Source organism: Crocuta crocuta, unplaced genomic scaffold (genome assembly GCF_008692635.1).
Source record: "Crocuta crocuta isolate KB4526 unplaced genomic scaffold, BGI_CrCroc_1.0 scaffold107, whole genome shotgun sequence".
Classification (NCBI taxonomy): Eukaryota; Metazoa; Chordata; class Mammalia; order Carnivora; family Hyaenidae; genus Crocuta; species Crocuta crocuta.
In genome coordinates, this window is record NW_027531877.1 from 1,804,562 (window position 1) to 1,822,663 (window position 18,102).

At 41.2% G+C, this 18,102-nt stretch overlaps 1 protein-coding gene across 1 annotated transcript in view; it reads left to right on the forward strand.

Moving 5' to 3' along the window:
- Positions 1 to 18,102, forward strand: part of STK32A (serine/threonine kinase 32A) — a 121,381-nt gene that overhangs the window by 87,543 nt on the left and 15,736 nt on the right. The window contains exons 7-9 of the mRNA XM_077772995.1: positions 1,755 to 1,844; positions 11,843 to 11,940; positions 16,813 to 16,929. Coding sequence (XP_077629121.1) covers positions 1,755 to 1,844; positions 11,843 to 11,940; positions 16,813 to 16,929 — 305 coding nt within the window. The remainder of the gene's footprint in view (positions 1 to 1,754; positions 1,845 to 11,842; positions 11,941 to 16,812; positions 16,930 to 18,102) is intronic.

Here is an 18,102-nt window from a genome sequence, read left to right on the forward strand (position 1 = left end):
AATATTCCTGTTATCATTCTAACTTTACAGAGAAGGTGTCACCTTTTTAAGGTAATACACCTAGTTAGTGATAGAACATGGACTTGAAGCCAGGCATTCTGACTCCACAGAACAGGCTCTTAACTACCAAGTCTCCAGGCTGACATAATTTGGATCAATGAGCCCCTTGCACATGACTCATGGGGAGAAAGAAAGAAAAAATGGAGACAATTTAGACTGTGATAGAAGAGCTACCAGAATCACCTGTTAGTAGGGATGCCTGCGTGGCTCGGCCAGATAAGCATCTGAGTTTGGCTCAGGTCATGATCTCATGGTCTGTGAGTTCGAGCCCTGCGTCACGGTCTGTGATGATAGAGCCTGGAGGCTGCTTCAGATTCTCTGTCCCCCTCTCTCTGACCCTTACACACTCACTCTCTCTCAAACAAAGAAATATTAAAAATTTTTTTAAATAAACATTAAAAAATTAAAACAAAGAGCCAGCTGTTGGTACCATTCAGGCAAGGATAACTTCACTTTCAGCTAGACACATGCTATTCTTACTTTATTAAAATGTCATCACATAAGCGACACAAAGCACTATTTTGCAGTGAGATTTGCCTTTAGCAGAGGCTGGGTGCTATGAGGGAGCAGATCAAGAAGTTAGGCCGTGGGGAAGGTGGACTGTGAGACTCGGAAGAAGGATCAGATGACATCTCCCCCAATTACAGCCGTGTCTCATCACAACCACAGAGCACATAAATGAAAATGCCAACACTTCAAGGTCCTCCAAAAGCATATTAATTTTGTGTCAACAGCTAACATCACGGGCTTGTCTGCCTGAGCTTCTGCTACTGCCCTGGTCCTCCTTAGCTGGAAATGCAGGGACCCTAACACTCTGCAGGCTGTGCTGCTGGCAGAGATGAAGTGGTAGACTCCCACTCTGTGGCCATGAGTTTCAGAGAGCTGAGAGAGACCCTAGAGATGATCTAGTCCACCCATTTCTTTTTCTTTCTTTCTTTTTTCTTTTTGCAAAAAGAACCTCAAGTTCAATATAGGGAAAGGACTGGAAAGTCTATAATGCATTAAGGGCAGAGTTCAGGGCAGAAATGAGGTCTCTTGGCTCCCAGTCTAGGGTTCATTATACAGCCTCTTTATGAATAAAACTTGACTTTTTTGCCCCTACTTCCCCAACAAACATTTTGCTGGGGCAGGACAGAGGACAGCCTAAACTATCACACAAAAATGCTAATAATATTTCAGAAAAAAACTTGGAGGAAAAAGGACTCTTTTGGCAAAAATATAAATACATGTATCTACATTCATGTCAGCTTTGTGGTATGGATATTTAGCTCTGGGGGAAAAAAATCCCATAAGAGACACTTGGAAAAGGCTTGGAAATTTGCTACTTAGACTAGCTTTTAGCTGCCTCCCTCTTGATACTCACAGGCGATACCAACTTAAAATGTTGCCAACAAAACGCTGTAAATGGAACTACCAGAGTGTGAGCTCTTCAACACCTGGGGTAGAGAGATTGAGCTGCAGGCTTATCGTCAGATCCTCAGTTTGACATACGGGTTCTGGCTGCTGGAGCGTTGCTGGTTGAAGACCCTACTGGTCTCAAAAACAGAATCATGGTGCAGCCACTGCTGTACCCAATGGCAACAGGCATGCAAGAATTGACAGACCAAGCTTCCGGAAGCTCTCAGCGAGAAGTGTGGTTGTGGCAGTGAGCTGAATGGGACTTAACATTCTGTGTGGTGCTTTTGTCTCACCAGGGCACGTGCACATCACTGACTTCAACATTGCGGCGATGCTGCCCAGGGAGACGCGGCTCACCACCGTGGCAGGCACCAAGCCTTACATGGGTATGGGCTTCACGAGCGGTGGGGTTAAAGAGCAAGGCTTTCGTTTTTCACTCGGTAGACGTTTAGTCCGGGTCCAATAATCTGTAGGCACTTGTAGCTAGAAATGCCAAGTCCCTCTCTAACTTCACCTGGGGAGCTTCTGATCTCCCAGGTCGGAGGTGAGCCTCCAGATTCTCCATTTAGCAAGCACCCACTCTGATCGTGATTCAGGAGGGCCAGTGATGACACTTTGAAACACTGTTTTATGAGTTATTTAGGACATCTTCTACTCACTTCCTAACAAAGAATAGTAGTTGATGGAATAAGTATCTACTAATTGCCTCTGTGTGTTTAGCAGGGTATCAGGCACTGGTGACCGCAGTGAGCAAAACACACAAGGTGTCCAGCTCATGGAGCTTACTTTTTAGCAAGAAGAGTTTCAACAAATATAATCAAATAGAAGTAAAATGCAGTAACAAATTAGTTGCTAATAAGTGACATAAGTATTACTATACCCCTCATTTACATGACCCTGCATTACATATGTAGGGCTGTAAAGTTCACACAGAACCTCCTACTTGTCATTTTACTTTTAGTTTTAACACCATGACAAACCCTTGAGTTCTCCTTTTGAAAGATGAGGAACTGGATTTTTCCTGAAGATTCAACATATGCCCAGAGGGAGACTAAAAGGGTAAGGTTAGGTGCCGAAATTGTCAACAAAGTCTCACATTAAATTATGTTAACACTACAAATTACTGCAAATTCTAAGTGCTGTTGTCGGAGACGGCATCAGTGTGTAGACACCATTCTGGCCCAATTAGCCCTGCCTCTTCCCTGCCCCTAGAAATGTAAAGACAGAACCCTGGCCCTTTCTCCAAAGGTGTTCAGCAAGAGGGACTTTTCCTCTGTTCCCACTGTTCTCAAGACAGGTAAGTCAGACTTCAAAATGATTCTCTGTAAAGTCTGCGTGTGGCTGTGAGAAGAATGGCCTGGTCTTCCAGTCTTAGTCAAAGTCAGGTTCATCACTGCACTTGCTCACTGCTCCTGGTACTAATGGAGCCTGAGTTGTCCCTGGAGGGTTGATAAATTTGGAGTTCAGTCTTCCTGGGGACCATAACATTATGAGACAGATAGGTAGCAGTGCATGAGTCTGTGTTGGGGTGAGGGGTGTGGATTAGCCACAGGATGGGATCTGGTTTTTAGGGACCCCCTCCAGTAGACTGGAGGGAGGGAAGTTCCTGTCACTGTGGCTTACTGGAAACACCACCAATTCTAGTAGTGTTCAACTATCCCAGAATCTTGGAGGTGACACCCAAGGGTAGGGTCGTGTAAAAGCTCTTCAGGTAATGGTGCCATGCAGCCAGGGTTGAGAAGCTCTGCCACAGATCGTGAGCCAGGTTGGCTACTAGAAGCAACTAAAGAGAGAGCACCCTGGGGCAAAGACAGAGCATTTGGCACTTTCTAAGAAAAGGGAGAAGGGATATGAGAGACAGATTGGCTGTCTCCATGTCAGGATGGCTGAATCCAGCTGCATGATATGGGGAGACTATAGATCAGATACGGCATTAGTCTTTAAATTCATGGCACTGCATGTTAAAGTATCTGAAGTAGATGTTTTAACAAGCAAAAAGAATTTAAATGTTTTAAGCAACAGACTGAACTTTGAGGGAACCCCTTACCCAGCAAAAATGGGAAGATAGACACTGCACATTTGTTGGCAACTGATACAAGGATAAAGACTATTCTTCTACCCTAATTAGTTGAGATGCTTAGAGCAAATGATGCCGTTGGTCAAACTAGTGGAATTAGGTGGCAGAACGAACTGTACTGACTAGATATGCTCATTTAAGAGCAAAATATCTGAACTTGAAATCAAGGGTAAGAGCAAAGCCACTTCTTTTAATACCTCATTCTCTTCCTCATGTAACTAGAGAGAGGAAAATAAAACCCCTACATGCAGGGCCACCTCACTTTCCAAGAGAAAGAAATCCTCTATGGGAAAAAATGAGTCTTATTTTAGATGATACTTGAACAACTGCAAATTTCCTGGCTTCCTATTACCAGTGGGGGGAATAAATCTCCTTTGTCACTTCTCAAATAATGGACACATATAATTCAGCCTATTTTCTGTCTAAAGCCCACTGTACTCACATGATAAAAGGGAATATCTGAGCCTGCTGGTCTGATGAATTTATTCTGCAGGTTTCCTGGGTTTCCATATTAAGGGCTATTTTCTTGGAGCCAAATCAGAGTGTGCATCTGGGTTTTCTAGGCCTGGTTTCCATGGTGAGAGGAGTAAAGGGAGGCTACCCTTCATTTCTCTCCCCAGTGATTTTAAATACAATATCCGTATAATTTAATTCTCCTCAAATTTGGCATTTCGAGTCCTTTCACAACACAGAGCTAGGAAATTGGAATGCATTCAAGGTTCTCTATGGCTCTCCACCTTCACCCTTATAATTAACAATTACTAATATTTATTGAAAGCTTTCTATGGGCCAGACAATGTGTTAAACGTTTAACATTCATTTACTCATTTATTTTTTCTCAACGACTCTATGAGGCAGACTATAATTATCACCATTTTACAATGAGGAAATAAGAAGCTAAGTAATTTGCCCAAGATCACATGACTAATCATTTAAAAAAAAAAAAAAAAAGCCTTGATTTAAAGTAAGCTCTGTCTGACTTTAGAAAGTCAAGCTTCTCCCTGAGAGAGAGATAAAGGGAAAAATTTCTTTTAGAAATTATTTGTGCTCATTAAAAGATTGTAAGTCAATTTAGGGAAGCCAGACTAGTAGAAGGGTTTCCTGTTTCATTAAAAATGAGGTTCTTTTGGGGCACCTGGGTGGCTTAGTCGGTTAAGCGTCCGACTTTCGCTTAGGTCATGATCTTGCGGTTCGTGGGTTCGAGCCCCGCGTCGGGCTCTGTGCTGACTGCCAACTCAGAGCCTGGAGCCTGTTTCAGTCTGTGACTCCCTCTCTCTCTGACCCTCCCCTGCTCACGCTGTCTCGCTCTCTCTCCTAGAAATAAATAAAAATATTTAAAAAAAAAAATGAGGTTCTTTTGGGGCGCCTGGGTGGCTCAGTTGGTTAAGCGTCCAACTTTGGCTCAGGGCATGATCTCACAGTTCGTAAGAACCCCACTTTGGGCTCTGTGCTGACAGCTCACAGCCTGGAACCTGCCTTGGATTCTGTGTCCCTCTCTCACTCTGCCACTCCCCTGCTCATGCTCTCCCTCTCTCATTCTCTCTCTCTCAAGAATAAATAAAACATTTTAAAAAATGAGGATCTGTCTTCCCTTAACTCTTGACCCAATGGTTGCCCTTGCCTTCAATTTTTGAGTAAGAGTCCTTCTAAGAGGTGTCATAGGTAGAAGTCTGCTTTTAATTTTTTTAAAACTATGCTCCCAATAACTTGGTACTATCTAAGTAACAGACATTCACCAGTACCCATTTTATAGTGCTCCTGTGGGAGCACAAATGGGTATAAATTGTACCCATTTTATAGTACTAATTAGCAGTTATAGAAAAAAAATATTCTAAGGATAAAGAAAGAACACTAGGACCAAATACTGAGGATTATAGGAATATATGACATCTACTAAGAGGAGATGCTGGGCACATTACTGCATACGGAAGTTTCTGGCTCTGGAAAGGCAAGGAAGAGCAGTTGGACAGTTCCAAACCACCTTCCCTTCAGAATTTTTAGTTCCTTGTTCCCTCCCCTCCTTCCCCCACCCTCACTCCTACCTCTGTGTGAATGTAATTCAGATCATCCTGAGAGCTTAACAAATTAAAACATTCTTCTCTTTCCAATTAAAAACAAAGAAAATTCACTATAGCTAACGTGTAAAGTGCTGATAAGCAAAAGGCAGTTAGATTAATCTGTCTACTTGTAGATATTTATGCTTTCCTTTCAGACATTTTTATCTATGCATCCACACACACACATTTTTCTTTTATAAAAGTTGGGTCATACTGAATTTTTGTACCTGAAATTTTCACTTTATAATGCCATAGCAATAGACATCATATAATGAGCATGTATGATGCCCCAAGCACTTTGCTAAGCTTTTAACATTTATTGTACCATTATATTCTCAAGACGGTCCTATGAAACAGGCTTTACTATTATTCTGACTTCACCGCTTAAAAAAAATCAGGTCAGGAAAGAAAGTGATGAGAACCTTATCACACAGCAAGTAATAAAGTTAAACAAGTTAAGAAGTTAAACCCACATCTAAAAACACCTTAAACCATGGCACTTACGGTGAGAATGATAGGGAGGATGGTGAAGATACAATATCTGACATTGACTGAGGTCTTCCTATGTACCAAGCACTGTTCCAAGTGTGCATATTACACTGTTTAAACTAAAACTTCCACAAGGCCAATACTCCGGTTATTTCCACTTGCAACAGGCAAACTGAGAAATTACGCACTTTGCTCAAGGTGGAGCTAGGGATACAGAATAAGTTTCAGGGCCTCAACTCTGCTATGCTATGCGACCTCTCTGCCTCCATTCTATAAACCTGCCTCAGCCAGAAATGCAACTTGTTTCTCTCCGACTCCAGAGCCTGGGTCTTCACAAATGATACTCTGCTTATTTTCCCATACCCATATATATATATAACTATCATTTATGATGATCATGTGCTCAAACAGGAGTGCATCAAATGTAACCAATTCCTCATTACTGAATGTTAGCTTGTTTTTTATTTTGAAATATAAATACTGACCCTTTATCAGATATATCATTTGTAAATATCTTCTCCTATTCCATAGTTTTGTTGATTGGTTCCTTCACTGTGCAGAAGCTTCTTATCTTGAGAAAGTTACAACAATTCATGTGTGGTTTTGTTTCCCTTGCCTTCAGCAACATGTCTAGTACAAAGTTGCTCCAGCTGAGGTCAAGGAAGTTGCTGTCTGTGTTCTTCTGTAGGATTCTGATGGCTTCCTGTCTCACATTTAGGTCTTTCATCCACTTGAATTTATTTTTGTGACTTTGTGTATGGTGTAAGAAAGTGGTCCAGTTTCATTCATCTGCTAAAGGGTTAGTATCCAACATCTGTAAAGAGTTTATAAAACTCAACACTCAAAACACAAACAACCCAGTTAAAAAAATGGACAGAAGACATCAATAGACATTTTCCTGAAGAAGACATCCAGATGGCTAACAGACACATGAAAAAATATTCAACATCATTCATCATCAAGGAAATACAAATCAAAATCATAATGAGATACCACCTCACAACTGTCAGAATGGCTAAACTTAACAACACAAGAAACAAGAGGTGTTAGCAAAGATGCAGAGAAAGGGGAACCCTCTTGCACTGGTGGTGGGAATGCAAACTGGTGCATCCACTCTGGAGAATGGTATGGAGTTTCCTCAAAAAAATTAAAAATAGAACCGCCCTATGATTCAGCAATTGCACTATTAGGCATTTACCCAAAGGATACAAAAATACAAATTCAAAGGGGTCCATGTACCCCAATGTTTATAGCAGCATTACCAACAATACTGAAACTATGGAGCCCGAATGTCCATCAACTGATAGATGGATAAAGAAGATGTGGTATACATATATAATGGAATATTACTTAGGCAACAAAAAGAATGAATCTTGCAATTTGCAATGACGTGGATGGAGGTAGGCGGTATTATGCCAAGTGAAATAAGTCACTCAGAAAAAGAGAAATACATGATTTCACTCATATGTGGAATTTAAGAAACAAAACAGATGAACATAGGGGAGTAGAGGTGGAGGTGGGGCAGGGAGAGGAGAGAGGGAAACAAACCTGAGGAGACTCTTAAAGATAGAGAACAAACCAAGGGTTGATGGAGGGGGGTGGGTGGGAGATGGGATATACGGGTGATGGGTACTAAGAAGAGCACTTGTGATGAGCACTGGGTGTTGTATGTAAGTGACGACTCACTAAATTCTCTTCCTGAAACCAGTATTGATTGCACTGTATGTTACCTACAATTTAAATTTAAAAAAAAATACGGGGCGCCTGGGTGGCTTAGTCGGTTAAGCGTCCGACTTTCGCTTAGGTCATGATCTCGCGGTTCGTGGGTTCGAGCCCCGCGTCGGGCTCTGTGCTGACTGCCAGCTCAGAGCCTGGAGCCTGTTTCAGTCTGTGACTCCCTCTCTCTCTGACCCTCCCTGCTCACGCTGTCTCTCTCTCTCTCTCTCCTAGAAATAAATAAAACATTAAAAAATAAATTTTAAATTAAAAAAAAAATACAAGTAAATTTGTAATAAAACTCCTATTAGCAGAAACAGATCCTACAGTTAGTTCATATCTGTGATAAATTCCCATTCAAAGAATTCCTGGTCAGTGGAAATTTATGTGTTAATACGTTTCCTCCTAAAAATCTGCATTGATTTCTGTTCATTCATTCTGGAAGTGTCTGAGGATATTCACTTCCCTGCAATTCAGCAGGGCTGAGCAATGAATATCCTTAATCTTCCTGAAATGATGGTTTAAAGTGGTCCCTTATTATGATACTAATACTGCAATTCTCTGACTTATTCTGTAAATTGTCTGTGCATGTTCTTTACCCATTGTCTACTAGGGTGTTAATATTTTTATCCTATACTGATATTTCTTCTTAATTATATAAAATAATTTTTATTAATCATATAAAAATTCTAGCCCCTTATACATTCAGAATATAATAGCATATCCTATGTGTTACCAATACGACTTTTCCTACCTTTTAGTTTGCTATTGTTCTTATAACATTTTTCACATAGAGAACTTTTTTTCTAACATCATCACACCATTGGTCTTTTTTATAGTTTCTACCTTTGATGCTATCCTTAGTAGGACCTTCTTACCTCCAGATTTTGGATAAGGTTACCTAGTATTTTATTTTTGTTATATTTTCATGTTTTTCCTTATTCCAGTTACATAATCCTGACTGAAGATATGTCACAAGGATCTGACTTTATTTTTTGTTAGATCATTAAACACCTGTTTTGAGACAGCATATCAACTAAGACTCTTTTCATATTGATTTACAATATGTTCATCATAAACTAAATATCCTTATGTACTAGTGTCTACATACTGCGGTTTTCAGATCTTAATTATTATAGTTTTATAATGTAATTGAATACATGAGATGCAGTTCTATGTCTTTATTCTTTTTTCAGACAATGGTTATTACAGATTTTTTTTGTTAGATGAAATTTAGAATATCTTTTGTAAGTTTCACTAATTACTTTTATTGTATTACATTTATGGATTAAATTTTAGGCCCTTTCTTTTTCTTTATTTCTTGACCAAGAATCTACTATCTAGGTGTGCTAAAACCTGAAAACCAAATAATGGGAATCCAGATGGCAAATTGACACACTAAAATGTGTTCAAGCTTATTAGAAATCAGGAGGATGCCAATTTAAATCACAGTGAAAGATCAGTGCACACTTCCTAGATTGACAAAATTCAAAAAGTCAGTTAACACCGAGTGTGGGTAAGGACGCTGAACACCAAAAAACCCTCTCATACACTAATGGTCACAGTGTTAATCGCTACCATCACCTGGATAAATATGTGAAGATGTGCATCCCATCCCCAGCAGCTCCACCCTCCAGGGCTCCCTAAAAGCTTTTAGGGGTCTTACATGTATAGGAATGTTCATGGCAGCATTGTTCACAACACTCTCAAATTGAAAATATCCAGATGTTCGGTATTCTCTTAGCTTGATTTCCTATTTATCCCTCAGAGTTCTCTGCTATTTCCCTGAGATGCCTGTGGCTTGTCACCCAGGGAAGTATCTGAGATGACGTGCTATGAGGTACTGATAAGGGAAAGGGGAAGTAAAGCCCATTCCATCCAGTTGGAGGGTGAGGGGACCGTGGAGTCAGGGCCATTATCTCTGGAACTGCATGGAGAGCTAAGACTTGCAGGAAGGATACAGTGATCCGTGGGAGATGAATTCACTAGGGAATGAGGCCTGCCTAGTCCTGCTACTGAAGGCTCTTTGAGTCAGGGTTGGTCCCGGGCCTTGGGACGTCAACATTCTACCTCTGACTGGATGCTGTCCACAGGATTTGACTTGGGACTTGAGAGGCCTGGGTAGGTCCACCCTGTGTGCAGGCACCATGTCACATCCGTTTCCTTTGTCTAGGGGCAACCCCTGACTACCAGAGGCTTGGGTCAGCTGTGTATAGCTTTTTTTTTTTAATTTTTAAATGTTTTATTTATTTCTGAGAGAGAGAGAGAGCGTGAGCAGAGGAGGGTCAGAGAGAGAGGGAGATACAGAATCTGAAACAGGCTCCAGGCTCCGAGCTGGCTGTCAGCACAGAGCCCGACATGGGGCTCAAACCCACGAACTGTGAGATCATGACCTGAGCCGTAGTCGGACGCTTAACCAACTGAGCCACCCAGGCGCCCCTGTGGATAGCTTTTGACAAGTAAAATCCCCATTCCTATAAGAGTTTGCTTCTCCAGAATGGGGACTAATTTTTGGAGCACTTTCTAGGTGCCAAGTGCTGAAGTGAGATTTTGGCATCTCATTTGATTTCTCGCCTCTATAAAAATCTCCTGCTTATTATTCTGACCTTGCTGATGAACATTTCTCATGTTCAAGCAGCTGATTTCTTCAAGGTCGGAACAAGTGGTCAAGGCGGGTTTTGAACCCAGGCAGCATGGGCCCCATGTTTACTTGACTCATCCTCATTTATTCAACATGTTTTGTTGAGTGACNAGAGAGAGCGTGAGCAGAGGAGGGTCAGAGAGAGAGGGAGATACAGAATCTGAAACAGGCTCCAGGCTCCGAGCTGGCTGTCAGCACAGAGCCCGACATGGGGCTCAAACCCACGAACTGTGAGATCATGACCTGAGCCGTAGTCGGACGCTTAACCAACTGAGCCACCCAGGCGCCCCTGTGGATAGCTTTTGACAAGTAAAATCCCCATTCCTATAAGAGTTTGCTTCTCCAGAATGGGGACTAATTTTTGGAGCACTTTCTAGGTGCCAAGTGCTGAAGTGAGATTTTGGCATCTCATTTGATTTCTCGCCTCTATAAAAATCTCCTGCTTATTATTCTGACCTTGCTGATGAACATTTCTCATGTTCAAGCAGCTGATTTCTTCAAGGTCGGAACAAGTGGTCAAGGCGGGTTTTGAACCCAGGCAGCATGGGCCCCATGTTTACTTGACTCATCCTCATTTATTCAACATGTTTTGTTGAGTGACTCTAAATGCCAGGTTCAAGATGACACACCAAAAATGGAGCCGTGAGCAAGCTGCCCTTGCTTTGCTTTGTTCATCCCTCACAAGTTAGGTATATTCCTGGACGAGTGTGGAGAAGGTCCACAGTGTGTCCAAGCTCTTGGAGAATGCATAGCGAGGGCGTCACCAATGGGGGACAAAATTGACTATAGCTTTGCTTTGTTATTGAAAGAGTCCTTTCAAATAACTATGTTACAAAGTGTTAAGTTTCTCCACCTACTGTAAAACCTTATATCGTTCAGAATGTCAACTCTGCCTTCTCCCCTCCCTCACCACCTGTAATAGCAGGCTATAAATGCTGCTCTTGTGTCTTCTAGATGACTCTGAGATGGAGAGGCAATCCAGCGTATAGTGCACCAAATTCTAAGTGTTGTTTGCAGCAGTGATACAAATATGGGTCCTTTAGCACAAACCTTCCAAATGAAGACAAAAAATACCATCCTCTGAGCCTTTTGAATTTTAGGATCATCTGAACATTTGAGGCTTATGGGATCCAATTTTTAATAGGTATATGATATAAATAAGTGCAGAATTTGCCCATCAAGGTCTGTGCTTGCCCATATGTTGGTTGACGAATGAGTCCACTGAGACTAGAAAATTAGACATTTTTGCCTGCTGTGAGCAATCTAGCAGCGAATGATAAACATCTCTAACAGTGTTTATTCCTTTATTTACCCTCATAATGTGCCTGAGGAGGAACATGTGGGGAAAAGGGATTCATTAATGTCTCAGGGAGTAAAACTGACCTGACTTCTCTGTGTTTTCAGCACCTGAGATGTTCAGCTCCAGAAGAGAAGCAGGCTATGCCTTTGCCGTTGACTGGTGGTCCCTGGGGGTGACGGCATATGAGCTCCTGAGAGGCCGGGTATGGTAGAATTCCATTTTTCTTTGGTGACTCTTCCAGCAAATTTCCTTTTTAGAATGAAAGGATAGATTTGTCCCCCTGCTGAACTCAAGCAGTTTGTTTGCAGGGCAAAAGCATTATGCCGTGTGATAGTTGGGATTTCTGCACATATTCACTCTCCCACATGTGGAGTCAAGCATGTGAGTTAGCGTTAAATCCAGATAAAATTAAATGAGTAATATGGATATTATAAACTCTCAGAGAGGGAGAATCAGGGCACTTCACTAAATAGCTTGTGTAAATACATTTGTTTGTTTAAAGAAAATCATTTTGCGGTCACGGTACAGGACTCTAACATAGACACACTTCCCTAAGGCAAGTGTGAATTATTAACACAACTCAATTCATGCCCTGTCTTGTTGGATTCCTCTCTGTCATCCGGCTCCTGGGTTCTGAGTTCAGTGGAAAATGAGAGTGGTTTCCTTTTAAAGAAGACTTTTCTTAAATCAAGAAAATGCCTAGAGAGAATTTCGCCAAGAAATTATTTTTTTCCCTCCCTCCCTTATCATACTACCTCTGTGGTTCTTCCCTGGGATGTGCTGTATTAACACTGTCAGACTCACTTTTCTTTTCTTTCTGGCTTTTTGGAAAGGTGAAGAAAAGTTACTAGTAGATTGCTGAATTTAAATCCACTTTGTAAAGTATTGCCCTTGTGAGTTTTTCAAGGTCTATCCATTTTTATGTTTTTTTCTCTTCTATATTATTAGATTACAAATTCATTAAAGGTGAAGCATGCACCTTGTACATTGAATTGAGTATTATTCCCAGTATTTAACTTTAAGTAGATACATAACAAGTGTGTACTGAATGCATAGGGAATAAGGCACTATGTATCAATTCTGCCACAATCTCAGAAAGAATCCCCAAGTAGGCTACAGGTAATTAGGTTTCACAATACAGCTAGTCCCATTTACCTGCAACTATCAACACAACGAAGCCACAGAGGAAGGGTGCTAAACAATGATTTCGTCCACAGTTACAGATTCTCATTTATAGAAAGATACATGCCTCAAAGATATGCTTGGCATCTCCGTGGTTTCTGAACTTCACTGCAGTCTGGATGAATGGGCAGGTCCCTTAACCATTTGCCTGCTTTGTCGGTCAGTGCAGAGGCGGGGTCTTCCTCTTCTGGCTTGGTGCCATCCTTAAGTGTTAGGTTCTGATGGGCACACACACAGTTTGACACGAATTGCACATCCTTAGCTGCAACTAACTCTGTTGCTTTTGTACTCCTGAAATATGACTCTAATCACACCTCATTTTCTCCCACCTAGTGTTTTACCTTCACCACCTTCTGCATTCTTTATATTCTTGCTTTTTATATGCTGCCTAAGATTTCATATATCCTGTCATTGCACAGTGTATTACTTTATAGCATATATTCCCTTGATTTAGGGGTGTGTGTTCAGTCGATATAAATATTTACGGTTTTTGCAAATAGACTGTAGGCGCCACTAAGGTAAAAACCACGTCTGTCTTATTCTTCATTGAATCCCCAGTGCCCAACAGAGATGCTGGAACATCGTGAGCATTCAATAAATATTTGGCAAATGAATAAATACGCACTTCTGGTAGCTGATGGATTAACATGAATTTCGAATTTTCAACCTAGGAAAAGAAGTTCTTTTATAAGACAAAGGCAATGATTGACTATTTTTAATAAGTGGACAGTCATGAGGATTTTAAAAAATATATTAGCTTCGGTCACATGGCCTTCTACAGTAAATGGGAAAAAACACACTCAAACCCGTTAGTTGCCTGTGGCGTTCATCAGTTACTGTATTCATTTATCAAATAATTTTATGTTTCTAGCTATTTGAGAAACAGTAAGTTTAGAAACCGAAATGAAATGAAGAAAATTAGAAGAAGGGTAAGATGTATGTGCATATGCACAGAACCCAGGAAGCGGAAGTGTGCCGAATGTACCCTAACTCTTGCCGGTATGTGAGGAATGGGTCACATGCAGTGACCCGCAGTGCCTTTGGCTAGTAAACAGCCAGTAAGTGTTGAGCATGGTGGTCAGGTACCTAGCATGTCCTTTCTAAGGCTGAGTTACATGGGTTATTTCCACTATATTGTTCCTGAGACAAATAAATTACCTATAATCCTTTATTCAATCTTGTGGGAAGAAAATCCATGGCAGGCGTGTATGTTTAGACCTTGGATAAAAGAAATAAAGTTTGGCCAGTCTCCTTTTTAGAGGTCAACTCCCAGCAGTCTGTGGTTCCCCAGGTAACTTGACGTTGTTCTACCGTGTGCAGAGTTAAGCCTTTCTTCACATCACCTTGATCCATGACTCACCTTGCTGCCCACTATTCACATTTGTATCCACCCTTTTTACCCTGTGCTCCAGGGTGATAAAAATCTCTCCTGCATTGTGTGCAATGTGTTAGCTGCTTTGTGGAGAATTTTACACATTATGTGATTCAGTTTCTCCAACAACTTCATGTGGCGGTTTATTTTACAGGTAAAGGAGCTTCACTTTATAGACAAAGGAATTCAAACTCGAATAGAGTGCCTTAATTTAGCACTCAACTCCTTTCTGCCTTCAAAGCTCAAATACTTAATTACATTACCTTTTTCTATGCTAAGTTTTTATTTAAATTCCATTTAGTTAACATACAGCATAATATTAGCTTCAAGTGTAGAATTTAGTGATTCATCACTTGTATACAACACCCGATGCTCATCACAAGTGCCCGCCTTAATATCCGTCACCTATTTGACCCAGCTCCCCACCTGCCTGTCCTCCAGTAACCACCAATTTGTTCTCTGTAGTTGAGTTTGTTTCCGGGTTTGCCTCTCTTTTTCTACCCACTATATTCATTTGTTTTGTTTCTTAAATTCCACATATGAGTGAAATCATATGGTATTTGTCTTTCTCTGACTTAATTCACTTAGCATAATGCTCTCTAGCTCCATCCAAATCTTTGCAAATGGCAAGATATCATTCTTTTTTTGATGGCTGAGTAATATTCTATGGTGTGTGTGTGTGTGTGTGTATACCACTTCTTCTTTAGCCATTCATCACTCGATGGACATTTGGGCTGTTCCCATACTTTGGCTATTGTCAATAGCACTGCAATAAACATTGGGGTACATGTATCCCTCCCAATCAATATTTTTGTATCCTTTGGGTAAATACCTAATAGTGAAATTACTGTATTATAGAGTTGTTCTATTTTTAACTTTTTGAGGAACTTCCATACTATTTTCTAGAGTGGCACTCCCAGCAACAGTGTAAGAGGGTCCCCCTTTCTCTGCATCCTTGCCAACACATGTTGTTTCCTGTGTTAATTTTAGCCATTTTAACTGGTGTGAGGGTATATCTCATTGAAGTTTTGATTTGTATTTTCCCTGATCATGAATGATATTGAGTATCTTTTCATGTGTCTGTTAGCCATCTATAATTACATTTTTTTTTGAGAGAGAGAGAGAGAAAGAGCGCATGAGCAAGGGGAGGGGCAGAGAGGAGGGAAGAGAGAGAGAATCTTTCTTAAGCAGCCTTCATGGCTCAGTGGGGAGCCCAAAGTGGGACCCGATCTCGCAACCCTGGGATCATGACCTAAGCCAAAATCAAGGGTCGGATGCTCAACCAACTGAGCCACCTCGGCACCCCTCTCCCATTATATTACCTTTAAATACTGATTTACAACAGGAAAAAAATAATAAACTTTTCTATTTCTCCCAATTTGTTCCACCGGCCCACAATCACTTAATAAGTATTTTGAAAGGTCCAGGCACTTGATAAATGTACATCTCCATGTTAACTGACCCATTGTTGGTTAATCTAATACAAAATTTTGTTAATTCAACAAACATATAATGAGCACCTGCTAGGTGTTAGGTGGACACACATATGAGTATGGGGTAATCTCTGGCCCTAAATAGCTCACAGTTCACATAAAAGATAAAATCCCAGAAATCTGTTTTATGAAATAGAGAAATTAATATAGGTAAAGGCTGCCCTCTAGTGTACAGCTGTGAAATATATAACAAAGCCACTGTTGATTTCTTTTTCCCCCAGTTAAAACTATAGATGAACTTGATTCTCTCAGAAGTACTTTTCCTCCTCATGAAATTCTCCACCCCTCTCCTAATAGTATTATGGACAGGGAGTGAAATTCTGTGGGTAACATTCTATCTTGAACTTATTATTGATTCAAACAAGTGCCACGAGATGTAGAATAAAATGCTGGATCTCCTTATAATCAATATGTAAGGAATATTTTTTTAAGTTCCCTTTACTGAACACTTGTCCCATGTTTTATGTAAATACCTGTGTAATTTTCCTTATAAAACAGTCCCAAATTGGTATCTCAGAGGTGGATTTAGCATACAGAAATGCTTCATTTGGCCCAATCGACTTATCAACTTTTAAAAATTCTGAGATTTCACAACAAACAATAGATTTCTGGTGTCTTTTTTTTAATAGAAATTTTTTTTACGTTTATTCGTTTTTGAGACAGAGAGAGAGCATGAGTGGGGGAGGGGCAGAGAGAGAGGGAGACACAGAATCTGAAACAGGCTCCAGGCTCTGAGCTGACAGCACAGAGCCTGACACTGGACTAGAACTCACAGACTGCAAGATCATGACCGGGGCTGAAGTCTGACGCTTAACCAACTGAGCCCCCCAGGTGCCCCAGGTGTCTTTTTTTAAAGAGAGTTGGCAACAGTAGACCACATTTTTTATGAAAACGACAATCAGCTGGAGGGATTAGAAAATGAGACTGACATTTTCCTTATTGAAAATTTAGCTCAGAAACATTAGCAATGCAACATTTTTTCTTTACTCTATAAAAATGAAGACTCTTATTGCTTCTCTCCTCCAAGAGACCATACCATATTCGCTCCAGTACGTCCAGCAAGGAAATCGCACACATGTTTGAGACGGCTATTGTGACTTACCCCTCTGCCTGGTCACAGGAAATGGTGTCACTACTTAAGAAGGTAAGAAGGGGGACGGCATGACAAAAGGAAGTGGTGAAAAGAAGCATACTTTCTGGCTTGAGGTAAGAAGTAAGTTTACGATACTGGAGGCGGGCATTACAATATACATTTCTAGAGCGGGCTTTGCATGGAACAGCTTTCAAACACGATTTCAAGAAGGCAACACACGTATCCTCTTGTTTAGTCATCTCAAATTCAACTGTGTCCAAAATGGAGTTCCTGACCTCTGTTACCTAGACTTTGTACGATGTGCTCTTTCTCAGTGACAGGCCTCTCCATCCGTCCAGTGACAGAAGTCAGAAACCCGCAATCATCCATCTCCCCCATATCCAATTCATTAGCAAGTTCTGGAATCTGATTCATAAATATCTCTAGAATCTGTCACTTCTCTTTATCTCTCTTGCTGTCCCCCCCAGGCCTACTGCCATCGCGTCTTGCCTTATAACTGGTTTGTCCTGGATGCTTTTGCACACTCCATTGTGTTCTCCCCCCTGCCCCCTAACAATCTGTCCAGTGCAAACCTCATTGACTTCTCATTGTTCACACAATAAAGATCAAAGTCGTTGGCATGGTATAAAGGTTCTAAATACCACTGAAGTGGGGCGCCTGGGTGGCTTAGTCGGTTAGGCGTCCGACTTTCGCTTAGGTCATGATCTCACGTTCGTGGGTTCGAGCCCCGCGTCGGGCTCTGTGCTGACTGCCAGCTCAGAGCCTGGAGCCTGTTTCAGTCTGTGACTCCCTCTCTCTCTGACCCTCCCCTGCTCACGCTGTCTCTCTCTCTCTCTCTCCTAGAAATAATAAATTAAAAAAAAAAAAAATTTAAATACCACTGAAGCCTTATTTTGGACTTTTATTACTTTTTTGACTCTACATAAACTGCTCTGGCCTTCTCTTTCTCTTCTCCTTTTCCTCTCCCTCCTCACCAACATCTATCAGTCTCTCACTACCGGGCCTTTGCACTTGCTAGTCCCTCTGCCTGGAACAGTGCTCCTATCCCCAGCTCCTCCAGCTCCCTCCTTTATACAGATCAGGGCTACACATTGGTTCAGGTTCATGAATTGCTCCCCACAGGTCCACAGGAAGGCCAGAAATTGAGAGAAGCCTTTAGAGGCTGTTGTAGCCATTTGATACTGCTGATGCCTCTAAGTACATGGACAGTGGACTCATCTCGTT